General features: G+C 40.5%; 2 protein-coding genes across 3 annotated transcripts in view; both read left to right on the plus strand.

Moving 5' to 3' along the window:
* The window catches only part of ROCK1 (Rho associated coiled-coil containing protein kinase 1), an 84,140-nt gene extending 82,293 nt beyond the window's left edge, over nucleotides 1-1,847 (plus strand). For both annotated transcript variants that reach the window (XM_088051694.1, XM_014255639.2), the window contains one exon: nucleotides 421-1,847. Coding sequence is in view for 1 of the 2 variants with exons in the window: in XM_014255639.2 (XP_014111114.2) it covers nucleotides 421-424 (4 nt within the window). In the remaining variant the exon portion in view is untranslated. The remainder of the gene's footprint in view (nucleotides 1-420) is intronic.
* A 5,132-nt stretch (nucleotides 1,848-6,979) lies between these two features.
* USP14 (ubiquitin specific peptidase 14) lies at nucleotides 6,980-26,064 on the plus strand. The gene is made up of 16 exons (XM_005517224.3): nucleotides 6,980-7,062; nucleotides 9,476-9,621; nucleotides 10,149-10,181; nucleotides 11,665-11,769; nucleotides 13,412-13,515; nucleotides 15,513-15,571; nucleotides 17,422-17,552; nucleotides 17,860-17,940; nucleotides 18,699-18,778; nucleotides 20,304-20,418; nucleotides 21,744-21,809; nucleotides 22,091-22,183; nucleotides 23,186-23,314; nucleotides 24,390-24,450; nucleotides 25,105-25,212; nucleotides 25,341-26,064. Exons 1-16 carry the CDS (start codon nucleotides 7,047-7,049, stop codon nucleotides 25,490-25,492), a joined length of 1,479 nt encoding a protein of 492 aa, XP_005517281.1. The 5' UTR covers nucleotides 6,980-7,046; the 3' UTR covers nucleotides 25,493-26,064.
* Nucleotides 26,065-27,459: the final 1,395 nt, after the last annotated feature.

Below are 27,459 nucleotides of genomic sequence, written 5' to 3' on the forward strand. Positions count from 1 at the left end.
AGTTAATGCATGTTTGAAGAGGAAAACAACCAACCAGCCAAAATTCCTGTGCACCTGATGAGCTCTGCAACTGCATGTGCATTCTCTTAGCCTAGAGAACCTTTTCTTGTCCTGCAAGTGAAAGGTCACCTTGCATTGTCATGAATACACCCATGACCGTTGATTCTTAATTGCTTACTTGTAAAGCTGCAGTAATATTATCATCTGTCTGATGTCTGTGTTTGCTTAATGTTGTTTGAAACTGAGAACAGCTTGTGGAAGATGATGTAAGTATGATGTTAGTATTGTACCTTGTCATTTGAAAAAGAATTATGTTAATATAAAGTATTTTCTTCACTGAGGCTCTTGACAAACACACAGTAGTGTTACAAAGCTAATTTTTATATTTGTCGTTAATTGTCTGTTTTCTTTGTTCCACAGCTAACCACATGTACAGTGCTTAATGGAACCTCATGGGATGCAGTCAGAGAAACAGGGCTTTTTTTAACCACACAGAACAGTGCAGACGGGCTGTTGTTCCTTTCAACATAACTATCACAGGCTTCAGGGTTAAGATTGCTATTACTGTCTCCTCCTTGCTTTGGCACAAAAGCACGCTGAGGGTGTTTAATTGCGGGTTTGCCTCAAGGTAGATTAGATTAATTATTACTATGTAATGCAAGTTAAAGCAAATAAAGCTTAGCTAGGTATATAAAAAAGGTGCTGCCTTTTTGGATTTTTTAAAAAAGCCGACTTTCTTCGTACCAGTGAAAGAAAAGGACTGTTAACCCTGTGAAGGGGATATTTATGTCAAGATGAGCATATGAAACAGACTAGAAGAGGAAGGTTTCTCAGTGAGAAGGACTGCAATTGCTTTCAAGACTCTTAAGTTGTGCTCTTGAAGACTGCAGAACTAGCTTAAAATGAAGCCTTATCACTTGAACTTCAGTGCCTTCACTGCAGAGTTCTTTACAGCCTTAATGCTAACCACCCACTATGGAATGGATCAAAGTGTTAAATATTTTGCATTATGCTTTACAAAATACTGATGCAGCAGGTTTGTAAAGGGGGGAAAACAAATAATTGCCTTTAATCTATGCATTTTTGCCAAGCCATACTGAATTATTTTATTGTTAGAGGCATTAGAAACTAACAGTAAAAAGAACCACCGAGTTTGGAAGCATATTTTGGGGTACCATTTCTATTACTGTATAATGTATTGCCTTACAATTTTAAGTGATAACGTACATTAAGTTAACAAACATTTAAGAAATATATGCACTGTTTGAACTGTAAATTATTCTTAGAACACTTTTACTTGGTTTTACATTGTTCTTTTAGTGCCTTAATTTGAGATAATTGTATTATTGCCATGTCGATAAGTGTAGAAACCTAAAACTAAACAAAAGAAACCTCTAAAAAACTATTGTGTATCAGTAGTTTTTACTGAATTTTAATTGGTTAAAGTATTGTAGATGCTAGATGCATTTCTAAATTAAGTACAATCTTTGAGTGAGAATTCCTCTTACAAAGAAAGACTGATTCTTGTTCATAAGTCAAGAGATGTATAGGCAATGCAAAAAAAAAAAAAAACAAAAGCTCTGGGTAATTCAGGAATTTCAGTAAATGCTGTCAGACTCTTGCTTTGTAGCAGGAATACATTCATGGTATGGGCAGTATGGTTTTATTTTATTTTATTTCTTAACCAAATACCTCCTCAGTAATTTATAATGGCTTTGCAGTTGTGTATTGAATAAGAAGCACTGGAAAACTGATTCGTCCTTAGGACGATTTGCATGTTTCAAGTGGTATTGAAAGCCGCACTGATGGATATGTAATAATAAACATATCTGTTATTAATATGGTAATGACTCTGTGCTCATTTAATGAGAAATAAAGTAATTTATGGAAAGACCCTTTTGAAAATGACTGGAATGGTGTTTTCTCCTGACTGCAGCTTATACATCTTTGTAAGCATTCAGACGTCGCAACAGTTTCCAAGTACAAGGTGCATTTGCAGCATAATGCCCAGGGCAGTCTGAAATGTTGGAATGTTGGGGTTTTTTTACTTTTTCTCATGAATAGGTAAATACCATATTAAATAATGTTTTCATTTCCTTATTCTTATGGCCTGCTGTAGTACCTGATTTATATTTATTATTCAACCACCCTGAGCTGGCCTTGTGATTGCTTTATCCTTCATGATGCAGGTTTGGTGTTTCAGAAATTCCACTTATTTGTGGGAGGGAACACTGTTCAAAAAACAGGGCAGTTTTGTCAGGGTGAGGGGGTTTGGAATTAGGCTTGTTTGGGGTTTTCTAGAACAGCCTGTACATCCCATTGAAGCTAGCTGTCCATAAATCTCCCTGGGTAATCCACCAAGGCCTGCAGAACAATAGAGCAGTAAGGCCAAATTATACGTGAATGATTGTATGTCCTTTGAAGGTTACAGAGCTGGGAAGTACAGATAAATAGAAGCCATTGATGTAACTTCAGCAAGTTCCTCTGTGTTGAGCTTGCTGTATCTGAATTATCAGCAGTATCAAAGCTGTGGCTGGAGCACACTGAAGACAACCTTCCAGATCACCAGTCACATTGACTGTGAGGTTGTCGAGCAATATAAAGGATAATTATGACCTGCTTTAATCTCCTGTCACATACTGGGAAGGGAAAAATATAGTAAGATGATTAAACATCTTACTTAAATATGTACATTATAATAGGAAATTTAGAGCAGTTGGAAAGGCCTGTGGTCTCTCCAGACTCAGATTAGGTTGTGCCTGATTGCTTTCCTGTTTTCCTTTATGCGTAACTGGCTACCTCTGCAGGCTCAAAACCTTTGTCTTGAGTAATTTATTAATAAAAAGTAGTCTCTTTCATAATTCATGAATCTGAAAATAGCATAAGCCCTGTTATGAATAGCTAATGACTAGTGGAAAGAGGGATTGTGCATAAATGGTTTTTGCATTACAGATTGGCACCTACTGTCATTTCCAGAGTTTTTTAGAAATGCTGAAGTTCTGCAGGTTTTTTTTTAATGCTGATTTTGCTTGGGAAAGCAGCAGCAGACATAATGAAGTGTAAAATTACATTGACTTGTATGTCTGAGATAAATTGCAACTAAAATGCCATAATAATAAAGTCTAGACGTGCAAATTACAGTTTGTGTGTTCTGGTACACTGATGTTGGCACTTGTTTACTGTAAGCAAGGTGCCTGTCTACAGGAATAGCTACACTTTGAATAAAAAAGCAGCCAAACATTTCTACTGTTAAGAAAAGCAATGCTTACAATCTCAACTGAAAGTCATCAAGGGATCTGAAACATGTAAGCTGTGAAGAGCCAGCATAAATCACCCTGGCTGCCTTCATACTGGTGAAGCTGTAATTTTACAAGCTGCCTGAGAAATCAAGTTCAGATTCTTACCTGATCATTTTTTTTGTTGATTTGCCTCCATCTTTCTCATTTTTTTACGACTGTATTCGGTTCACTGACATTGGCAGAATGTGAAAAACGTGATTCTCTTTTCAAGCCTCCCTATTCCTGCTGAAGGCAACAGGAAAGAAAATGGAAAGAGTAGCTAGCTGTGGCAAAACAGCCTGATAAAAAAAGGATACTCTGCAGGTGGGATTTTCCTACAGTAGCTGCTGAGGCAGTAGCCAGAAACAAATTGGGAATTGTGCAGAGAGGAGGGGGCAGCATCTGAGCATCTGGTGAACTCTGCTGGGATTTTTAAAATGTACTAATTACAAACATAAAAAAAGGTAAAGTTTTGCTCTCGTTCCTTCCCCTGGATGTACATTTCTGACCCAGAATGTAAAATGTTTGAGAACTGCTGAAATGGAAGAGGTAACACAAAAATGGGGTGGTAGTGGTACTTTAAACATCTCCTGGATTGCAGTGTTTTCTTTACTGAAGACACATAGAAGATACAACACATAGAAGATACACTGGAGTGTGGATGCCTCATCCTGGTAAGTGTTCAAGGCCAGGTTGCATGGGGCCCTGGGCAACCTGATCTAGTAAATGGCATCCCTGCCCATGGTCCCTTCCAACCCAAACCATTCTGTGATAGCCACGTTCCCAAGAACATTATGTTCCCCACAGAAAATAAAATCTACGTTAATAAATGCACCTGCCAGTATATTGAATGAGGGTAACTCATCTTGACCTTTAAAGAAACAAGAAATTTAAATGCAGTATTTTAAGTCCCGAGTCTCTGTTATTTAAAGTGAATATTTGTTCTATCCCAGGCATCACACAGGTGCCTAAAGCATGCCTCGCAAAGGGGTTTGGTTTCCTTCCGCACACCTTCTGCTGTATTGCAGCACCTGCTTGTACTGTCTGAGGGTTCACCTAGCACTTGTGCTCCTCACAATGGGGCCACGGGAGCTTTCACAGCATCAAAAGCCTTTTCTAAACAGATCTGGACTTGCTCTGAGCCATCTTTCAGCAGTCATAAATCCTGCTGGGCCTGTTGGTGCTGATGACACAGCCCCAGCTTTTGGATCCAAGCTGGCCTGGATCCAACCAGCTCAGGATGGGAAGGAGCCCTGCTCAGATGGTCCTGTCACAGGCCAGAGACACAGCCAGGGCACTTCCAGTGTCCCCATGCTCCCACCCAAGGTTCCCCTGGAGCCTGTCTTTACTAAGAAAAAAAGATGCATTTAATAATGTTCAACCAATCCTTTACAACTTTGTCATCATCAAGTTCATGTTTATACATCAGGTTGCAATCTTTGTCTCCTGATGTCACTACTCCTTATGTCAGTTTATGTAAGATTCAGGAAAAGCAGGGTCTATTGATCCCCTCCTTTAGGAAAAAGGCTGTTACTGCAGGAAGAGGCCTACGCGGTCTCGGAGGTAAAAAGACGGAGATAGTGGTTCTTCACCTTGCAGTTTTTCCTGCAGATACAAATGCCGTTTCTTCTCTTTCAGCACAGCACCCTCTAGTGCCTTTCCCAAATCCTGGAAATGCGCGGTGTGTGACTGCCTGAGCCCAGATCAGCTAAGGGTTTCTCTGAAGGGTTCAGCAGCGAGTATTCCACTTCTATTTAGCTGGCATGAGTAAACGCAACTCTAGGTAAGTCACTTTTGGTATAAAGAGCAAAACGTTTGACTGGAGATACCCCACATATAAATTCACAGGCAGGCAGCTAGGATTTGCTCTCTGTTGAATAGATGGTCTGCAGGATCTCACCCTGGAACTGGATCAAAGCTTTTATAGAAAGCTTCTCTCAGCAAGTCTAAGTAACAAAAGATTCATCGCTTTTGCTGGTCAATTTTAACACCTAAATCACTTTAGTAATTGTAAACTCCACCTTAATTCAAGATCCAGCATAATCCAGCAAAATTTCAGCAAAACACCCTTTGAAGTTTCTCTGTGAAATGTAATCCTTGCTCGCTCAAATCTCTTTGTCCCATCTAGGAACCTACGCTGGACAATGAAGTCAACTTTTGCTCTTCTTCTCCATGACAAACTGAAAAGACAGAAATTTCTAAGCCTTTCACCTTAAGGTTTGCGTTCAAACCCTGGATTATTTTTATGGCCATTTCATATCTCATTCTTCTACTGTTTGGAACTGAAAATCACATTTGAGGAACAGCAAGGAAAAGATCCTTCTTTAGGATATCAACTCTTTGGCAAAAGCATGGCCAGAAGTGCACATGCCAACAACCAGACAGTGGTTGCTGTCTGTGGCAGAAGCTCTTCACAGCTGCACCTGTAAGCAGCAGAGGAGCACTGGGTTTCTGGAGCTAGGAGGGGTCCAAGGAAGGGATGTTTCTCTCTTATCCTCTCACTTGTATGGTAAAGCACTGCTTTTGTTTCTTTGAACACATCCTAGTACCAAGAGTTTTTGTAGAAGCAGTTGAGATTCAGGTCTCCGCATCTACTGGTTTCAACATTTACAACTTGGGTTCATCATGCTGAAGGCTCCTGGCTGTTGCCATCACACACATCCTTCAGTGCTCCTTATCTATCACTGAGCCCAAAAATAACTTTTGGTTGATTACTCATCTTCTTCCAATGAAGTCCTTCAGTTGATAATTTTAGCTCCTACTCCATCCTTTCCTATAAACCAAACCTATTTCATCCACAAGAGTATTTTTATTTTTTTTGCCTCCCTTCCCCTGCCTTGTGCAATCACAGCTTTTGGGCAGACCCCTGGGAGTGCAAAAGCCCATCTCACCTCTCACAGAACCACAGTCACAGAATGGGTCAGGTTAAGAGGGAGCACAGTGGGTCATCCGGTCCAACCTCCCTGCTCAAACTGTCCAAGGGCACATGGCTCAGGATTGCATCCAGATAGTTATTGAATGTCTCCGGTCAGGGGGAATCCACACCCTCTCTGGACAATCTGTTCCAGCACACGGTAACCTGCACAGTAAAGAGGTTCTCCCTTATGCTCAGATGCAGCTTCCTGTGCCTCAGTTTCTGCCTGCTGCCTTGTGTCCTACTGCTTGGTCCCACCGAGGAGAGCCTGGCTCCATCCTCCTGACACCTTCCCTTTGGATATTTATACACATTGATGAGGTCCCCTCTCAGTCATCTCTTCCCGAGGCTGAACAGGCCCAGCTCTCAGCGCATCATCGTGACAGAGATGATCCAGTTCATCATCTTTGCTGCCCTTCTCTAGACCTGCTCCAGGAGCTCCCTGTCTGCTGCACTGCTCTCAGAACCGGACACGCTCTCGCTCCAGCCCTGCGCCCCGCACACCGACATTCCCGGCCCGCGGCACCAGCACCGCCTGCACCTCACTCTGTGGGTCGGTCCTGTCCCGGCCCCAGCCCGGCGCCCTGCGGGGGCTGTGCCCACGGCTCCCAGGATTACCGGGACGCCCCGGCTCCCGCTCCCGCTCCCGGCCCCGCCCGTTCCGGCGCCGCGCGCGCAGCGCTCCCGCCCCGCTTCCGCCGAGCGGCCGCGCTTGCAGCGTCATCCCGGGGGCTGGTTTGAATGAGACCCCGAGCGGGGCCGGGACCCGCCGCCGCCGCCGCCGCCCGCCCGCGCCCGCCCGCCCCGCCAGCGCCGCGCCGCGCCGCCCTGCGCCCGGGACACGCCGCTCCGCCATGCCGCTCTTCTCAGGTGAGCGCGGCCCCCCGCCCCTCGCGGCGGGCCCTGCCGGGGCGGGCGGGCGGTGCCCGGCAGCGGCGGGAGCGGGAGGCGCCTCGCACGTGCGCGCCCGTCCCGGCCCCGCCGGCCCCGGGAGCGCCCCGGGAGGCGCGGCCCGGGCGGCGGAGGAGGGAGGGAAGGAGGGAAAGAAGGGAAGCAGGGAGGCAGGGTTGGCCTGGCCCTGCTGGTGGGAGGGCGGGTGTCAATCGCGGGCCGCCGTGCCTCGGCGCTGCCCGTCTCGGTTTGCTCTGCCTTTCTGCTAGAAGAGAAGTGGTGCCGTCCCTCTGGTGAGCCAGAGCTCTGCATCTGCGCCTTCCGGGTGTGTCTGCCTCCGCTCTTGGAAAGCCATTATATCCTACAGGCTCCGTTGGGTTGGAAAACCCAAAAGGTCCAACCTTTGACCAGTCACCACCGTGTCAACTAGACCAGGGCACTGAGTGCCACATCCTGTCTTTCCTTAAACACCACCAGGCACGGTGACTCCACCACCTCCCTGAGCAGCCCATTCCAGTGTCTAATCACCCCTTCTGTGAAGAGATTCTTCCTAATGTCTACCCTAAACCTAAAGTTAAAGCTTTCTTAAATTATACTTTATCCTGCTGGCCCTTCTTGCTGTAAAGAAAGGTTTCCAGGGAAGACTTCAAGAACAAAACCTCCAGTGATGCTTCTGGGACCAATTGCTGCCATGATAGTATCTCACAGATCTAGCCTAGTTGGGCTCTTCAGTTTTTTAGGTTGTATGCAGCCTCAGAGTAGTTTGTCCACTACTGAAGCTGTGGTTGGCAAACTGGGATCCTTATGTCGATATAACAGGATTTTCCCTCATCCAAATCTAGTGGAGTCTCCCTCACTGGAGATGTTCAAGAATCGTCTGGGCACAATCCTGTGGCTTGTGCTCTGGGATGGCCCTGCTTGAGCAGCGAGGTTGGACGAGATGACCCTCTGTGGTCCCTTCCAACCTGACCCGTTCTGTGAATTGTATGTGGTGTGTTTTCTGATCAGCAGGGAAAATACGTCCTTCCTTTTTCTTACTTTCCATTGTTTTCAAATTAACAAGTTTCTCTTTTCTTTTGCATGAAGTCTTGGTTGCAGTCTCTGAAGAGAAGATATTCATGCTCTTCCATTCTTCCTCTTGAGTGCTGCGTTGCCAAAACCTATGACACTATGGATTAATAATTGCTAACTCTTCTGCATATTTAGCAGTGGATGCATGACTGTTCAAAAATTCAAAACACAAAACTCCGTGCAGCTGACTTGTTCAGTGACTGAGTGGGTTGTCTTCCTGGAAAATGGGAAAAGACTTGTGCTTCCTAGGTCCTCAACATGCGTTGAATGTCTGAATAGAAGATGGTTTCTATTAGAAATACTGAAAAGTCAGTCATTTCAGTTCCTTTGTAGATTAATTTAGTCTAACTCATTTAGACTTGCTTTTGATTATTCTGTGATATTATGCATCAAAGCATTGTGTACATCTGAAATCTGAACCTTCTTGGAAGGGTTTTCAAAATTATGACTTTTTTTTTAAAAAAAAAGTTATGGTTGCTGTAATATATTTATGTAAAACCGAAGCACAGGTAGAAGGAAGTGGCTTTCCTAAAGTCTGGTATTTCAGCCACTTACAGTGCATGTAGGCTGTTGCTGCATGCTGTGTTTTACAGATTTTCAGTAAAATCTCATCTTGCTAAGGAAGCCTGTGTTAGTTCTTGGAAGTAGTCAAAGGTGTGTCATTGTTCTGTAGAGACACACAGCTTATTCCACATTTTTTGTCTGCTCTTGGTCATTACTAATCTCACCAGAGAGAAGTTAACATTCCATTGTGCCATTATGCTTCCCAATTCTGCTGGTGATCCCATTTCCAGCCTCAGGGTTCACTTTTTTGTGACCAAATTTCACTTTGCTTCTTAATTCCAGACCTGCACCTTTACTGGGCTCAATAGCCTTGCTTTTAAAGAGCACTGTATTGTTTTCCTCTGAAGGGGAACGGAAATGCTACGGGTAACTGAGCTGGAATCACACCTCTGAACTTCCTTCAGAAAGTTCAGTTGTTTGCAACGAGCAGTGCCAAGAGAATGCAGAGTTGGTTCCAAACTGCTTTTGAGAAGACCTGCTAAAGGGTTTGTGATGGTGTTAGGCACACTGCTTGCAGAGTTTCTCAGTATGTGTGTTACTTCAGTGGTTTTGTAGGATGTTTTTAGACTGCTGGAAGTGGTATGTTCTGATGGATGAGGTGCCATTAAATATTAAAGGTGTTCCCTGCCTTCATTATTGGCAATTTTAACAGTTGAAAACAGAATGTCTTAAGTTGAGGTATGAAGTCTTGGTAATCTTGGTAATTGCATTCTTGGGTATTAGGAAATAATCAAGTTTCAAAACATTTTGTTTGCAGTAAATGTGAAATGGGGAAAAGAGAAATTCGATGGCGTGGAGCTGAACACTGACGAACCTCCAATGGTCTTCAAAGCCCAGTTATTTGCACTGACCGGAGTTCAGCCAGCTAGACAGAAGGTTATGGTTAAAGGAGGAACTCTGAAGGTAGAAATCAATTTTTTGTATTATGTCTGACTTTGTTATGTGTTAACATGAACAATGACCATGTCTCTGGGTGTTCCTCCGGAAGATCTTTGGTTGTATGCATTAAACTGATTGCACTTCTTTACTCATTTATACAAAACACAGCTTGGTGGGAGATTTTTTTGTTACTTCTTTATGTTCAGAATCTGAATGCAAGTTTTTTCTTTCTAACTTGTTTAAGAGAAATTTCTCTGGTGCTTCTCTGCTGGAGACTTACTGGTGTAATGAGATACAGGCAATTTTGCTGCAAAAAGTTGTTTACATGTAAGCAGTGTTGAACAACACATGAGGAACCTTATTGAAAACACAGTTTGGCTGCTTTTTATTTTAGTCAGACAAGACTTGATAACATGTATTAAATAGTTAATATTGTGTCATCTTGGATGAAACAAATTGTATATTTAGAAATATTGTTAATATTAATTAAAATACTTGCTACAAGTATCTTACTACAAGATAATTAACTTGCCATTTATTTTATTTCACAGGATGATGACTGGGGGAACCTAAAAATAAAGAATGTAAGTTCTGAGCAGTAACTAAATTTCACTATTCTGATATTTTATTTTGGCATTTAAAGAAAGACTCGAAAGTGCTTCCTGTTTCTGTTTGAATGGGCAGTGCTTTCTTAAAAAGTCATATCTTGATGAAAACTAGTTTTGTAGGTGTTGTGTGTAAGCATGCTTAGAAAAGTCTCACCATTGATTTATTAAAAAAAACCCCTTTTTGGCATCAGTAGGGAAGTTATACCATCTTTTCTGATGCATATATATGTTTATTTTCATACAAGAAATGTTCTGGGTCAGAGCAGTGCTGTCTTATCTGTGACCATAAAAATAAGTTATGTAGAGAGATATTACTGATAATGCGATGTTATTTAGAGAGAGCTTGTGAACCTGGGCACTCTGCAGGCCCTTGTCCTTGCACATCCCCATCATGGACAACACCATGTGTTGGTGATGCTGAAGTTAGACCTCTGCTTATGTCCTCTTTTAACAACCTGCTGAAATATGCTCTCCTCTGTTAAATAGCTGCTGTTTTTAAACAAAGCTATTAGTAATGGTAATTCATACCTTCGGCTAGTTCAAAAAGAAAACAGAAAGCTAACATGTTTGTGCTGCTTGCCTTTATAATATTGCATCAGGGAATCCCACAGGTTTTTGTTGGGTTTTTTTTTGGTGTCATTTTGATTATTGTACGTCTCTTGTAACATCTTGTAACAGCTGTTACAGGTTTTACTCCAGTTCTTCTCTGGGCAGATTGATTTAGGTAGCACTGCTCTTACCCTTGTAACTAGTTTGCAAGCATTTGTTAGCAGCCCATAGCTGCAGCTATTGTAGCAAAGTTATTCAGTAAAAAACGCAGTACATAATATTATTTTTTTCTGCATGTGGTTGTGCTAATAGCTGCCTTTATTCACTTTAATAATGTTATATACAAGCTCTAGGGATTTATTTACACTGTCAAAGCAGTTTCTCTTCATTCTGTTGTTCATCCTTTTCCTTAGCACTGTATGTTTCAAGACTCCAGGTAGCAATTTTCTCCTCCTTTGACAGATCTTATTGTGTAGTTGTGCTCCTGTTGAAGCTGAAGGACTCCTTTTCACATTATGCTAGTTCAGCAAGCATGGAAACCTGATTGGCTCTTTTTTTTTAACCCTAAAATGTTAGTTTTCGTGTCTAAACTGATGTGGTAGCTAAGGTTATTTTTCACTTTTCAACTAGTTTAGCCCAGAACTTGCTGGACAAGCTCCCCAGCCTCACCAAATGTTTCAGTGGAAACATCTAGCATGGATAATTCTGTGGAGTTGTTCTCAGTGGGTCCTTCCTAGATGAGAGGAATTGAGGTACGCCCTAAAGTCACAGTAGTGCAGTATTGGTTCTGTTAAACTAAGAGAAAGACTGTTTATTTTTGGGGAAATAGCTGAAGTATGTTAAGAGCTTCAGGGTTTGAGTGGAAATAACTGTCCTTAGATATTCATAGCTATTTTTACTGTGTTTCAAGGGGATGACATTACTAATGATGGGTTCCGCAGACGCGCTTCCAGAGGAGCCGATTGCTCGGCCCGTCTTCGTGGAGGACATGACAGAGGAGCAGCTGGCTTCGGCTGTAAGCATGTTTCCAGCTTTGGTTCCTTGTAAACCTTCAAGTAATGGCACATTTTTAAATACTTGCAGTTGCTTAGAAGTGGGTTTTGAAACTGTAATGTCTATTTAGCATCTTCACCAAGAATCACAAATTTACATCAATAACCAAACTGGGAGCAGTGAAAAGAAGTCTGTGATTTAATTTAAAAAGTCATACAATTAGTGCTGTTTTTTCCTTTGAGCAGGCAGCTTAGTAGATTTTCTTAAAATAGCATTGCTGATGTTTTTAAAGATGTTGTATTGCCCTTGCTGCATCAGTACTTTGTCTAAACAAGGCCTCTTAGATACACAAAATTATTTCCTGCCTCTTTCATATCTATGATGTGAGACTAAGGTTTGTTTTGGGGTGGAGTGTATTTGGGGTTTTGTTTGTCCATGTTACTAGTATTAGGTCAACTTCGTGAAAAATGAAAATAAGTTTGGCACAGATGTTTTGCTTTATGGAAGTAAAGTCTGAAAGAACATAATTAATCTATTTTCTTAATGAGGTAACTCCTGAGTTTCCTTTTTTTACAACTTGAAAGGATTAATTTTCTCATCAGTCATTTGAACTGCAAGCTTTGTCATAATTCACAGTTGCATGATTGTTGTCAACTGTGCATACAGAACAGGAAGACTTTTATCTTTGTCTGTATGAAAAAGGATCTGTAGTTTAGCACTGGGTTTCTGCTTCAGGATCTAGTGCTGTCCAGGCCACCTGCAGGTGAAGGATATTTCTGTATTTTTCAGTAACCCCATACACAGACACTGAGATAAATGAGAGGGAAGCAAGGAGGTGATTCGTTGTCAGACAACTTTTAAAAAAAGTTGATCACGTGGAAGTTTTGTTATAGATCAAAATTCAGTTGTCTGTAGTGCATGTATTCACTTGTGAGATTTGTTAAATGATTTCTCTTTTCCTAAAATAATCTTTTGGTATTGGTATGCAGTACTACTTCAGTTTCATTAAACTGTCTTTTTCACTGACAAATACCTCAGTATTCAGGATTAAAAAAAAGGAAAATAAAGAAAAATTCTATTACATGATGATTTATAGTTATTTCTGGAACTGGTCAGCTGAGTATTAGTTGGCCTTCACATTGGTCAAAACTTCAGAAATTCACAACTTTGTTGTCTAAAACGATCAAGCTAATGATCTGTTGCAAATTTCTGGAGAAGAGTTTAAACAGTGCTTTTGTTTCCGTCTATGAACTCCATCCTTTTCCTAGTTTTACTGAAAACTCATTTTAATTAAAACATCAGTGCTTTGTACAAATGTGTTCATGTGGAAATTTCACGGAAATACAATTTTAAAGTCAAAACTTGAATGGGATTATAATTGAACTTTCCGAATGACTGCATGCTTGAAGAATATGTTCATTACACTAAACATGCAGAGGAAAACCCCCAAAGCATTCCTGAATGTTCCTTAAAAGTATCAAGTGATGTAATGATAAATATAATAATGAAGTGGATCTGGAAAAACCTCACAAAGTTTGATGTAATATTCCAGGTTTTATGTGTAATTCAGTTGCTTAGAAGTTGATGTCACGTTTTAGCATTTGTACAGAAACGGTTGCCACATCTCTCTGACCTTCAAGCACCCTTGTGAATTTTTTTGGTAGATGGAATTGCCATGTGGATTGACAAACCTTGGCAACACTTGCTACATGAATGCTACGGTTCAGTGTATCCGCTCAGTGCCAGAAGTGAAAGAGGCCCTTAAAAGGTAGGAGTCAGGACGAAAACACCATGACTAAAATGTTTTCTTTAGCTTATGAAGGAGGTATTTTGCAGAATGGTCATTTTAATACTGGTACGGATTTTCATAGCAATCTGTTACTCTTCAGGTCTGTTCAAGATTAACATTATGATTGATTCAATAAAGAAGTTAAGACTTCGTGTTTCTTGGAGCTGGCTTTTAATAGAATGTGTTTGGCTTCGCTAGAAAGTAGCTCCTATCAAGATCAGTTTAAAATGCTAAAACAAGCTACTGAACTCTTAACCCTGATTTTTTGCTGTTAGGTTTTATGGTCCTGTTCTGCATAAAAGAATCATGTGGGAGTCCTGTTTCTTTGAGAAATATTTCCTACAATGGCTCTATTGCACAGTATTTTCAGCTGTGAAATTCTGACATTTACTACTTGGAGGTACCGCAGGAAGTTCTAAGACATGCCTTCATGGAATTTTGTTTTGTTTATTAATTTTTTCTGATTGTAGGATACTTTTTCTGATTTTTTGCTTGTTTTTGTTACTCTAGACTGAAATGTTAAAATGGCCAGTGGTTTTTGTTGGTTGGTTGGTTGGTTGTGTTGTTTTTGGTTTTTTTTGTAAGGAATATACAAGAAACTTGAAAGTTATGAATATTAAAAGAAAACATAATACCTGACAACGTGGCCTGAATTTGTCCTCCAGATGAATTGTAATGAGAAATCATCTTAAAAAGTGAGAATTAGGTACAGCATTATTGCCATCTTAGGGTTAATTGAATTCCTTCAAAATACACTGCTTTCTTGATTCCCTGGTAGCCAGCTGGATATTCTGTATTGCTGTCATCACTTGTTATTTAAGTAGTTACAGTTTTTCATTCTGTTAGCAGGTGAACCTTAATTGTTAAGCGCTGAGGACTGTGAGTGAAGTACAGAAATTTGGTTTCAGGGTTTTTATTGACTATCAATGTTGTCATTTTTGGAAAGTCTGCACTGAATCAGAATATTTGACAAATTTGACATACCAAAAGGCAAAATGTAGCCTGTGAAACTGGCTATTGAGACTGCAATACAAGATGTAGCCATATTGTCTGTAGGAAGTCAGATTCACAGTCGGATTCAAGCTCTGTTTTTCCCTGGAGATTTAGCCTTTTTTTGGTCTTCCCTTGCTTGATGACAGCACAGAAGGCTATAGGGTGCATGGCAGTGGGAGAGGTGTGAAAGGACTCACTTGGGAAAGCTGTTACAGCTTCTTTCCTCACAGCCTGCACCACCGATCTCCCCAAGGAACTCCTCCCTGTTCTGTAGCATGTCAGGGGAAAGTTTCCTGCTGGTCATCTAGCAATGGTCAGAATTTCAAAAGTTCAGAATTTCTGAGATTAGAGAATGTGAGAGACCCTCCTTGTGCTTGACGGCTTTGGGGAGTCCGTCTGTTCCTCATCCAACTGCTAAATTAAGAATTCAGAGTGATAAGTCCTTGTCATATAGGTGGACTCCCACACCTTTTCAGTGTAGGAAATACTTTCCTAAGAAAATATCTCACCTCTTACTGTTTTGCTTCTGCTGTGAAGGGAGGAAGCAAGCCTGCCCTCCATCTCTGTGCATTTTATCTGCCATCTATCCTTGAAGGTGGTTTTTTTTTTTCTCCATGTATCTGGCGAGTGTACATGTATCATGGCAAGTGTTCAGAAATGTGGTAGCTTTTGTTCAGACTTTCTCAGTTTCTTTAAAAGTAAAACAAGTCTTTAAGGCAAAAGGTTTAGGGAAGCAGCAGTGATGTTGCCAGATTTTTTAGTCTGCCTTTACTTACTGTCTGAAAGATGCCAGATGTCTGTAGCTTCCATGCTTGCAAGGTAGCTGAAACTTTGAGGTAACTGTGAGTGAATCTTACCTTTGGTTACTTCTGGCTTGGTGATAGATTTCCTTTAAATTAATCTAGCTGCTGCCCGCTTCAAAAACCTGACTGTCCTTCCTGTTTGTGTTTAATTGCAAGCAAATTATTTTTCTTCCCTTTTAGGTATGGTGGTGCCTTAAGAGCTTCGGGAGAAATGGCCTCTGCTCAATACATTACTGCAGGTTGGTGTTTAGAGTAGAAAACGGGTTTAGACAAGTGTGTGACTTCCTGCTAACTGCAGATGAAATCTGCAGTTAAAATTCTGTGTATTGTTCTTTAGTGCATATGCCTTAGGAATGTCAGATCTGCTGGCACTGGAGGATTCATTTTGTCTTTAAAGGTTATTCTGCCCCTGCCTGCAAAGCGTTTATCTCTGCTCATTATCAGGCTGCAGGCTAGGGAAAAGACACTTAAGTGTGATCTAGGCTTAGGTAGAAACAATTTGTATCTCTTAAACATGTAGGCATGATGAAGTAATTGGAACTTCCTAAAGCAGATTCCATCCATCCGTCTGTTGATTTGATCACTTCGTGTAGAAATATTTTAGTTCTTTGTTTCACATGGTGGTAGGCTAAGACCATAGTCCTGGGATATGCATTTCATTGGTATTTTTTAATATGATTTATTGGCTGAGCATTATTGTTGTGATGAAAACTGATGCTTTATCAGAGGTCTTAGCCTTTGCCCTAAAGATCCAGATTTCATAACTGGAATGGAAAGGACGGTCTTCAAAACAAAAGTTACTCTTTGTTGTGGTGGTCTGGGTGCTCACACTGTGGGAGCTCACGGTGGCCCCGTATCTTCAAGCTCTAACTAGAGTTCTAGTTAGACCCCTTACACTTGAACAAGGGTACTACTTGTCCGCTTTTTCTTTTTTTACTCTATTTCATTGCCCCACTAAGATGCTGGGCCAGGACACTGGGATTTCTACCAGTCCATTTAAGGAAAAACACAAAACAATATAAGGAAGGAAAGGTCCAGTTTGTGGGTATGCCTGCTGATCGAATTTTGGGGTGGTAAGTTCAATGGTTACTCTATACAGCCATGCCTGCCCCTCCCCTTTTCACTGCCTTTACTTCGTGTCCCTTGTTGTGTTTTTAAGGTGACAGCTCTGCTTCTTAGGAATTTTAATGGTTTAAGTAATTTGTAGTTAATTCTTGGGTGCTGATCTGTTCAGGAGCTCCTGCATGACACTTATGGCATTTTTTTTTAATTGCTGTGTCATATCAGTTGCACCTCTTATCAGGGTCAGTGAAGACATTTCTGAAAGAGGAAGCAACTGACCGTAGTTCCCTGTAATTTTGCCTATATTCACTTACTCGAGAGAACAATTCATTAGTCTCTTCACTTGTAAATTAGTGACCACGAAGACTGTTGCCTTCCTCACAGGGTTGTTGTGAGGATTAACAGGTGCTTTTGAAGTGATCTGTAGATTTAAAATGCTATAACTTGGGTAGATAAGACATATGCTAGAGTGTGGAACAAAAAAGAAAGCCATGTGTGTTGTCATGCAGTCAGTATCATTCTTTGGATTGCACATAGCTATGAGCTTTCTGCACATGTGCATACACATCCTTGTTCTCTTAAGAAGGGTCTTAAGCATGGATATTTCCTAGATATTTTATTGAATTTTTTTTCCTCGTAGCTGGTGAAACTTAAGTTGTTCTAGAGGATAGATTGTGAATGCCTTCTGTTTTTTCTTGTGAAAACATTGTTCCTCAGATGTGTTCCGAATGAAATCTTAATTGCTCAATATTTTTTTCCTGTTAGCAGCCAGGAAAGACAAGGCATTATGTGCCAAATTCTCAGAATTGCCATCTTTATGCTTTCAAAGTTGTGTTCACAAAGGAGATCTTAGGTGCACCTGTTATGCCACCTGGAAAATTTGGTCCTGCTTTGGAAAGATCAAATTGGACAGTGTTAAATGATCAGTCTTTAAATGTTGCTGCTGTTTTACTATTCTTTTTACACTTCCTGCCATGTTTGAATTGTTTTTACACTTCTCAAAGCATTCACTTACTTTTTCTTCAAGCTCTTAGAGACTTGTTTGATTCCATGGATAAAACTTCCTCCAGTATCCCACCTATCATTCTCCTGCAGTTTTTACATATGGCCTTCCCACAGTTTGCAGAGAAGGGTGATCAAGGCCAGTACCTTCAACAGGTAAAGACCAATTATTAGCTTATTGTTTAAAATTCTACAGTATGTTGGAAGTTGAGAACAAGAACATTTTAATCCTTTCCTTCTCTTGTGAAAATAATTACTCCCAGTAGTAAAATGGGGTGTTTTTTCTGTATAAAAGTTGTATAGAAGTTGAACATAATATCAAGTGCTACTTCTGAGAATGCATGGTGGAATTCTTAGAATTTCTTAGCTAAGGAATCCTCACATTTGGCTTTATTGTTGATGGGTTTAATATTACTAAATCATAATGCTAGTAGTCAGAATTAACATTGTGTTCCCTTCCTAGGATGCCAATGAGTGCTGGGTGCAGATGATGAGGGTACTACAGCAGAAGCTGGAAGGCATAGAAGGTGATACAGTTATGGAGGTAATTGTAGTCTTACTCTAACCTGAATAAGAATTTGTAGTATTTCACACATGTTTTGTTAAATATTGTCTGTTTGTGAGTTCTTTAACATGTGTCAATATGTGAAATTGCTTTCTGATGTGTCTGGTCAGTGTAAAGCTACCATGGTCCTGTCAGTGATGCTATGGAGTGTGCTGAAGGAAACCCTTCCCTTTGGGCTTTGTAAGGAAGGCCGTGTTGGACCAAGCTGGTGGTGACACCCACTCACATAAATGGCAGCTGGCCCTGATAACCTGTTAATCCAGCACATAAGAACTCTTTTTTCTGGAAAAAGCGTGCTAAATTGAACTGTTTCAAACAGACAGCTAACAAAATCAACCTGATACAATAAATTACTGGAAGTTTTTCCTGAGTGTTTACCAAAACAGCTTTCTCTTTTCTGTGTAATCTGTTTTCTGGAGAGTCTTGGCAGAGCCTTGGAAGACTATCCTGAAACTTAAGATAAATTTAAGTTGTGGGACAGGGCTTTGTGAGTTTTTGATCTTGCTTGTTAATGTGTTTTAGGTTGGTTTTAACAGCATGTTAAAAGCGTGTTTGTTTTGGAACTTGCATGCTGTGTTAGAAGATTGACTGACTAGGAGAAAATGCACCTATAGAAAGATGAAGGAATAGGCTTTAAAGACTCTAAATAAGTGGGGTTATTTTGTTATCATTGTCTGTAGAGAATACTGTATTTACATTCTATTTAAAGTTACATCACAAGAGATTTTGTTTTACAGACAGACTCTGGAGCTACAGCAGCATCCTCTAAAAAGAAGAGTTTAATTGATCAATTCTTCAGCATTGAATTTGAAACAGCGTATCCTAAAGATTAAGGCAAGACATAAACAATGATGATTTCACACTTTAGCAGTTGAGTTCAGGGAGGATGAAAAGCATTATTCATATAGTATGGAAAATGAAGGTGTAGGCTGGGGAAAGAGGGTCATGATGTTGTGCAGGAGTACACAGAACTTAAAAATTAAGGTTGGATATGCTTTGAGGGAAAGGATGATGTGGGGAGAGAGAGTGGTAATGGAAATTTACAGAAAAAGAACAAACCCTTGTTGAATTTCAGTAGCAGATTTTCTCCCCAGAGAAGATTGGTACTTACCAGCTTCAGGGATGCTGACATGCTTTATCCAACTAAAAGTAATTGTTGTCCTAAATAGACCTTTTTGGCTTGTAAAGGTGTGTTGCCGACATACCTGATGTACTAGAGATGCAGAAAAGGTAGCTTGATTGATTTCTTAAGAAATAAATTAGGTGTTCACTGTTCTATGAGTAAGAAACAAATGCAGCTGACACTTTCTAGTAGGTTCTTTCTAGCAAGAAAAAGAGGATATGACCACGTGGGGCACACATCTCATGGCAAGTATTACTCTTTTCCCCTTTCTCCACCCCAAAATCCTGGCTGTCATCAAACTGAGCAACACCTCTAAAAAGAGCTACACACCAGGCATTTTGCTTGTCTGAAATAAGGAAACATCCCCTTAGATAAGGTGCTGTATCTCATAGCTTGGTAGTAATGAGGAATAAAGGCCTTTTTAAAAGTAAGAATCATGCATCTCTCTCCCTCTTCTGTGATGTTGGTTATCCTTAAAAGAGTTGGGAGTCTTGGAATGTGTAGTTAAGAGGAGTGATGCATAGGTCAGTATCAGCAAGAAGATTTGTTAGAAGGGTTGCAGACTTTCAAAATATAACTAAAACAGCATTTGTAGAACAGCTGCAGTCAGAAAAATACCTTGTTGGAAGGAGATGGATGAGAGAAAAGCATTGGGGTAGAACTATGAAAAGAGAAGAGGACAGACAGAACAGTTGAAAGGAATGTGCAGAAAATAATGAAGGAATTAATTTCACTTCAGTGAAGAGGACAGATACAAGGCAGAGAAGGGAGGCTCTGCATGTTGTAAAGAAACAGGAAGTCTGGCCAGCAGCAGCAGCAGTAGAATATCTTTATTAATCATAAGCAACAATGGAGTGTAATGTTGCAGGAGGGCTTTGCAACTGGGTGTTGGCAGCCAGTTAATGTGTTCTGTGTCCTGGGGGTTAGGTGGAGATGGGGGAGAAGAAAGAAAATGCAGGCCTCAGCTTAAATGGTGATCAAAGACTTATTTTACTTTTTTTGGTGTGCTGTCTGCTCCTGCTGCCCCTTGTCCTTAGGTATGAAGAACAGATGGGTCTGAAGGAAGGGTTCCTTCAAATCTTTTTTGTACTATGAGAAGTAAAAGTACTGTCTACACAAGCACAGGATTACCTAAATTACTGTGCTGCTTGGCATGCTCTTTTCACTAGAGCAGTAGTTCAGCTCTTGGTGGATGATGGTTTTCCTTAATTTTGTGAAGCATGAAATGTACAGAAGCCGAAGAAGAAGAAGTAACTAAAGGAAAGGAGAATCTCCTTCAGCTTAGCTGCTTTATCAATCAAGAAGTGAAATACCTGTTTACAGGACTAAAATTGGTAAGCTATTGCAACTTTTATTGAATTGAAATTCTAAATGGCCTTTTCAAACTGAAATTCTAAGTGACCTAAATACACTTAATTCTAAGTGTATTTAATCTGTTATGTGGAATTGACATCTGCTGTCCAAGCTTTACAAAGTTTCAGGAATCCTTTTGGTGTTCATTGGGAAGATGAAAGGGAATTACATGTTAATGTCCAACAGACTTCAGCAGAGCATTTTCTTGACCCTGACATGCTCTGCCCCGTGCAGGTAACCAAGTGCAAGGCAGTTGGCTACTTGTTTGTGCAGCTGGGTTTCACTCCAGACTGAGCAGTATCATGATTTATGCAGCAATCAGTTCCCAAAAGGTCCAAAGTCAACTTGGAAGTAGGGTGGCATTTTGGTTCCTAATTAAAAACCCCCCAGATGATATAACAACTAAATTTGATTTTGCAGATTTTGAAGGGGGTGTCATTTTCCATCAGACAATATAATTCTCAAACTTTTAAAGTAGAACTCCTTAAGGTACTTGGTGCTTTATATATATGTATGTATTTTGAAATTGTAAGGCCTTTTTGGGGAGTCTGAAGTAGAAAGGAGAGGAGCTAGTGCAAAACCTTTGTAGTAACTGTGCAAGTCTTGGGCAGTGATCTGGTTTGTACAGGACTAAAACCAAGTTGCGTGATTCTCAGATAATCTTCATATCTTTGTCTTTTTTTTTTTTCTTCCTAACAATTTAGAAGAAAAGGTAGGATAAAATAGCTAATATCCACAAATGAAAAAAACTATAAAAAAAGGAGACTTCACTTTTAGGTAAAAAAAAAAAAATCTACAATTCTTATGTTGGCTTGCCTGGAGCAAGAGAATTGCAGCACTAAGAACCAAGTTAGTCTTTCCTGAACTGTTTTTAGGAGATGCCAGCTGTCACTTTAGATGCAGCTCTGGCTCTTGAGACTGAGAGCTGAGGAATGTGCAAATACTCTTCTCACAGGAAACTTAAGGTTTTCTTCAGTTTTTTTTCCAAGCATATGATACATTTGTAACCAAGTCCAGATACAATTCATAATAAAATCCAATTGTGAGTTCTACTCCTGTGGCGCAAAATTGTGTGCAAAGAGAGACTCAGTGTTGCCTGGGCTCAGGAATGAGCCTGGAGCTGAAGGAATGAATGGGCATGGTCCTTTCTGCCAAGGAATTTCAAAATCTTGTGTGTTGTAATGGCTGACAACAACAGATGAGACTGGCTGAACAAGATTTAGTTTATGGTTTGTTTACTCCTGTTGTGCTTTTCTCTAAGCTGTATTTTATGATGAACATGTGTTACTTCCTTTTCTTCTAACAGCGTCTTCAGGAGGAAATCACCAAACTCTCTCCAACGCTGCAAAGAAATGCACTCTATATCAAATCTGTGAGTGGTACTTTCGTTGCTTTTTACGATTCTTTTAATTGTCAGTTTTCTGTTCCAAACTACAAAGTTACTGCTGCAACATTGTGTGATTTATGTTTATAAAGCATCTGAGTATCCAAGAAATCTAAAGATTTAAAAAAGGAGACCTTGTTTTATTCCTGTGGGTTTGTGTACAAATACATTCCCAGAACAGACTGTAATTTAGGACAACCAGTCTTAAAGGTAAAATAGATCTGTGAATATTTAAAGTAATAGCTTTTTCTAATTTTTTTTCTTTATAGTCCAAAATTAGTCGCTTGCCAGCATACCTGACTATTCAGATGGTTAGATTTTTTTACAAAGAGAAAGAATCTGTGAATGCAAAAGTTCTTAAGGTGAGTTTTCTGCATATTGAAGTTTAATTCCTCTTCATGTTTTCTGTGAGTTTTTATTAAAGGTAGACAACAAGGACTTGAAGACTACTTACTAAATTGTTTGCTTTTAAATTGCATTTAAAAACATTAACAGTGCAGTTTCTTTGCTCAAGTTCCAAGTAGTTTTGTTCCCAGTTGTGATGGTGTGTGGCACACTGCACTACCCAAAATAGACTGAGGAAAGAGGTGAGGGATTAAAGTGAATTTACCCCAGTATCGCTAATGTTACAGGATGACAATAAACAAGATATTTCTTTGGTCTTTTCTCATCAGTGGTTCTGAGAAGAATGTTTAACTAAGGAGAGGGCCGTGCTTTCAATCTCTGAACAGTGTTCTAATCTTGATGAGAGATGCTTATGCTGTCAGACACTTCCTGTGTTAGTTATTTTTATGGTCTAGCTTTCTGATGGACAAATGCAGGAACCAGCTGCAAACAGCTGAATGTTCTGGCTTTGCTTTCTGTTGGCCATGGCTGACAGACCTCATAGGCTGCCTGAGGAGCATTGAGATAGATGCTCCTTCCTTACAAGAGGAAGAAGGGAAATAAAGACTGATGGTACATGTCAGCTATTTCAGAAGTTAGTTTGGATAGCACAAATTGACATTTTTGCCAGAGTACAGTCATTCTACACACCTGCCTCTTTTTTTCTTTTCCTTTAGGCCTGTATAAGTATTTCTGTAATGTAAAAGTATGACAGCTAACAATAAAGAATCTGATTTATTAATTATTAGTCTATGCGGAACATAATTATTTATGGTGGTTTGTTTACACTGAATTAAACATTCTTCTGTGAAAGCATTGTAGCCCTTCTGTTAAATACTGTCACCAGAATCCCAGTAGGTCAGGTTGCCATCAATTTGAAGAGGGTTGCAATTAATTTGACTGTGTTGTCTTCCCATGGGAGAATGCTTTAACACTGAGTACCAAATCAAGCTAATAAATCTTTGTTTTTAACTTCCTAGGATGTCAAATTTCCTCTGATGCTGGATGTGTATGAGCTGTGTACACCAGACCTGCAGGAAAAAATGGTTTCTTATCGATCAAAATTCAAAGATCTAGAAGACAAAAAAGTAAATCAACAGCCAAAGAATGTAGGTCTCCTGACACTTTTACTAATTCATACATCTGAAATTGGGGTACTAATAAGGACTAGAGAAAACTTGATATATTTATTTTATTTTTATATCTTTAAATATATTATTTTCTTACACAGCAAACTCCTTAATTGAGCTTTAGCTGTTTTTGTCCTCTATTTTCATGAAGATATAGCATCTGCTTTGGTGTGTTTGCTTGATGAAAAATGGCAAATGCTGTAGTCAGACAGCATGTATTAAATATATTAAAATGTAGTGCTTCTGGTTACCAGTGCTATGCCTAAAGCTTTTCTGTAAGTTACACAAAATTATTCTCTTCAAATATTACTGTTTGCTGGCTGCTCCCTTTTTCAGTGGAGTGTAGGAAGCTGTTCCCTGCTCAACAGTTGGAAAGGGTTGTACAAGGCACTGCTAGGAAAAATTAAGAGTATGTGTACTGTTGAGCTTAAAATCAGTACTGTAAAGACTTAGAAAATGGTTTCATGTCTTATCCCGTCTACGTAATTCTAACACTGATTTCCCCATCTTTAATGAAGACAAAAGTAAATGAGCTAGAACTGTAGTGTTTTAGCCATTTTGTTAAAGTTTGCTGGTATTTTTCCTGGCCTAACTCCTGGCAAATTCTTTGAAACATTTGGATGAGGCTTGCATCCCCTCTTACACAGATGGGAGCAAGGAAAGAGTGCTATTTTTGAACAGAATGTATTGGCACGGAGAGTCTGTCTCTGGTATTTTCTTACTGCCACTTCTGCTGCTAGCGAGCCCCCACCAAGGAATAAATCTTCAATTGCAGAATTGTTTCATAAACAAACCCATAAATCTCATGGGTGGACACTTCAGGTGGTATGAGCTAAAATGGTTATATATTTGCTTTAAAACTGGTCTTCAGATAAGGCTTTTGTGTGTCCACCTAAAAAATACAGTTTGAATACAACTTCATCTTCTTGCAAGTTGAACAGAAATATTTAGACTTAGAAATGTTCTTAAATGAATGGAGACTTGGGATTGGATACGATTGTGCTACAGCTTTTATTAACTGTTCCACATTAATTCAACTTACTCTCTTTTTTAGTCTAGTAAAAGTGATGGTGCACAGAAAGAAGTTAAATATGAGCCATTTTCTTTTCCTGATGGTGAGTACAGGGAAGCAAATCTACTTTGAAGTAACTTTGTATTTACTTGTGTCAGGTGTACCTGATGGCAGGAATATTTTGAGAACCCTGGCCCTTTAATGCTTTTGAAAATTAATCTTCAAAGACTGACAGGAATGGAAAGATTTAGGTAAACCAAAACGCTGAGATAGTGAAAGGCATAATTGCCATCCATCTGACAAGTTGGTGATCATAGAAGATGGGCACACAAAGACATTTGCATGTAACATGCAGTTGTTTCGCACGCTGCCTTGTCAGTGGGTGGTAGAAGGCTGAAATCACAACAAAAACTGGACTTTTAAAAGTGCTGTGCTGGTGTTGCCTCAGTTTTGGAGGGGGCGGGGCTGGGAGCCTGAGGGCCCAAAGCACTTACCCTGTGCATTACATCAGTAATATTTATGGGTACACATTTATTTCAAGAGAATGCACAGCGTCTTCAGTTTCCTGAGACTCTCCTGGCTGAGAGCTGCTGCTTTTAGTTCAAAATGGTTTCGTTCCATGCTGTAGCTGGGGTTTTTACACACATAGCTGTGGTGCTGAGGCCTGGCTGATGCATCTTTGGTTTGCGAGCTGTTAAAAATACTGCAGATGTTCAAGCAGGACTCAACTTTTTCTTACCTTTTCTTTCCCTTTCAGATATTGGTTCTAACAATTGCGGCTATTACGACCTGCAGGCAGTGCTAACTCATCAAGGCAGATCAAGTTCCTCTGGGCATTATGTGTCTTGGGTCAAAAGGAAACAAGGTAAAAAAACCCAAACCAAATTGCAGCCTGCTAACCACTCTTCACAGCTCCTTTCAGCAAAGGGGTTGTTAAGCAAGCTTAGATATTATGTACCTAACTTACAAATGATCCTCTTGTTTTCCTTGCAGATGAGTGGATTAAATTTGATGACGACAAAGTCAGCATTGTTACACCTGAAGACATTTTGAGGTTATCTGGGGGTGGAGACTGGCATATAGCTTATGTTCTACTCTACGGGCCTCGCAGAATTGAAGTCGTTGAAGAAGCAGCTGAACAATAGTCTTCCGTTTTAGCCATTCTGCCTAGGTGTGAAATAAATGTTGATTACTGATCACTTCTTTAACCCCAGAGCTTTAGCAAGTGGATAAATAATTTGTTCAAACCTTCTCATGTGCAGAGGGATATTGTTTTAAAACTGATCCATGTACCAATTAGACACTATTGGACTGGACTGCCCATTGTGGTGGTGACAATACTTAAAATAGCTTTAATGTCTTGCAGAAGGTAATTTTTTTTTAATGAGCCTCTCTTCCTCCTTCTTCTCTAATGTCATCAAGTATTTATTACACACCTACTCTCACATTTGTTACTCTTGCATGGTTTATACCACAGTTCAGTAGCTGTCCATCCTTTGCCTTACCTGGCAGTTCTGTTAGGAAGGTAGAAGAGAAACCGTTGCCTTGTTGTGTAACTCAGTGCTGCTGCCCATAGACAACAGCTGTGGCTACAATCAAGTATTTGTCCAGCCTGACCTGCTGATTCAGTCTCTTCTGTTGCTGGCATCTCATGATTTCAAAATGAATTGTGATCAACAATGTGTCCATTAAAAACAGCTCCTGTCCTGGTACTGTAGTCAGTATGCGTTTGTTTTCACTTCTTGGGCCACCACGGATGAATGTCTCAAAGCAGTCATGGAATAAAGTTAACTTTTTTTTTTTAAGCTGTAGGGATGTGTCTCCTGTCCTGTTACTCTTTACTCAGTAGCTAAGTCCAGTGTGGTGGCTGCAAAATTGGGCTTTGCTTACAGGACCTTCTGCATAACTAAATGTGTGTGACTGCAGTAAAGCCTTTCAGCGCTGGCTCCAGCCCAAAAAGCACTATCAAGGTCATCAACCCCCTCAGCTCTTGATGTGCACGTTCCCAGTGTTGATGTGTCCCAGTGCCTTCTGGAAGAGCTGTCCATACTCCTATGAACTACTTTTGTTGGCAGGGTAGTGAGTTTGCCTGTGCCTCACTTGATGAGAAGAGGTCCTTTACCCTTCCCTGGGGACACTGCCATCAGCTGTGGCCATCACACATATAGCTCCTCTGCCTTGCAATTTTTACTCCAGTGCCACCTTCCCTGCACAGCTTCACCTGGGAGCACACCAAACACCCGGGCCTGTAGCGTATGTGGCATGATGCTTAAAGGCAAGTTCTGCCCATGAAGGAGGCCCTCCCCAACAGCACTGGCTCTGTTCTGCTGGCCCCACGGAAACATGGGTTAAATTCTCCAGGGTTAAATTCTTGTTTTGCATCCTATTCCAGTGGAAGGAGAGATGGTGCCTGTATTTGGTTGCTGCTTTGTGGAACTGCATCCTCCCACTACCATCCTCTGCTTTCCCAGCACTGAAGTTGTCAGGCACACCTGCACACCTCCACTCACAATATGCTCAAGTCCCTTAATCAGGTGAAACTGTTGAAGTTCATACCTTCTGCCAACCCCTACCTGCAGCAGGAGCTAAAACCTGCACTGTTATTTCCAATAATTTTCCTGTATCTCTGCCTCACCAACCTTCGCTGAGGCACCCTACTCAAATTCCCAATCACATTTAAGTCCAAAGTGGGGCAGCAGGCACAAAAGTCACCAATGGCTCTGCGGGCAGGAATGCTCAGGTGGTAGCTAACCATGCTGGAAATTCACAGCTGAGTGAATAGCTGAAGAGGTACAGAGTTCAGTGGAAGTTATTTTCCAAACACTGACCTATCAGAGTGATCTTGCTGAATGACAGAAACACTACACAAACCTGCCACAGAACAAGTTGTAGCCAGCTGCCACTTAACACCACAAAAACCTCTCACATTTTGAGGGAAAACAGCTTGTACCCATCTTACAGACAACCATGGCCTTAAAATAAAACCTTCAGAGTAACCTGTGACAAAAAAAAAATCTTGGTTTACCAGGACTCAGGGGTGTTCCTACATAGCCAAAGAATGAGAAGATAAAAATAATCACTAATTAAAACATGATCATTGACTGAACCAGTG

Source organism: Pseudopodoces humilis, chromosome 1 (assembly GCF_049639895.1).
Source record: "Pseudopodoces humilis isolate 2021_Gansu_Grassland_sample_001 chromosome 1, ASM4963989v1, whole genome shotgun sequence".
Taxonomy (NCBI): domain Eukaryota; kingdom Metazoa; phylum Chordata; class Aves; order Passeriformes; family Paridae; genus Pseudopodoces; species Pseudopodoces humilis.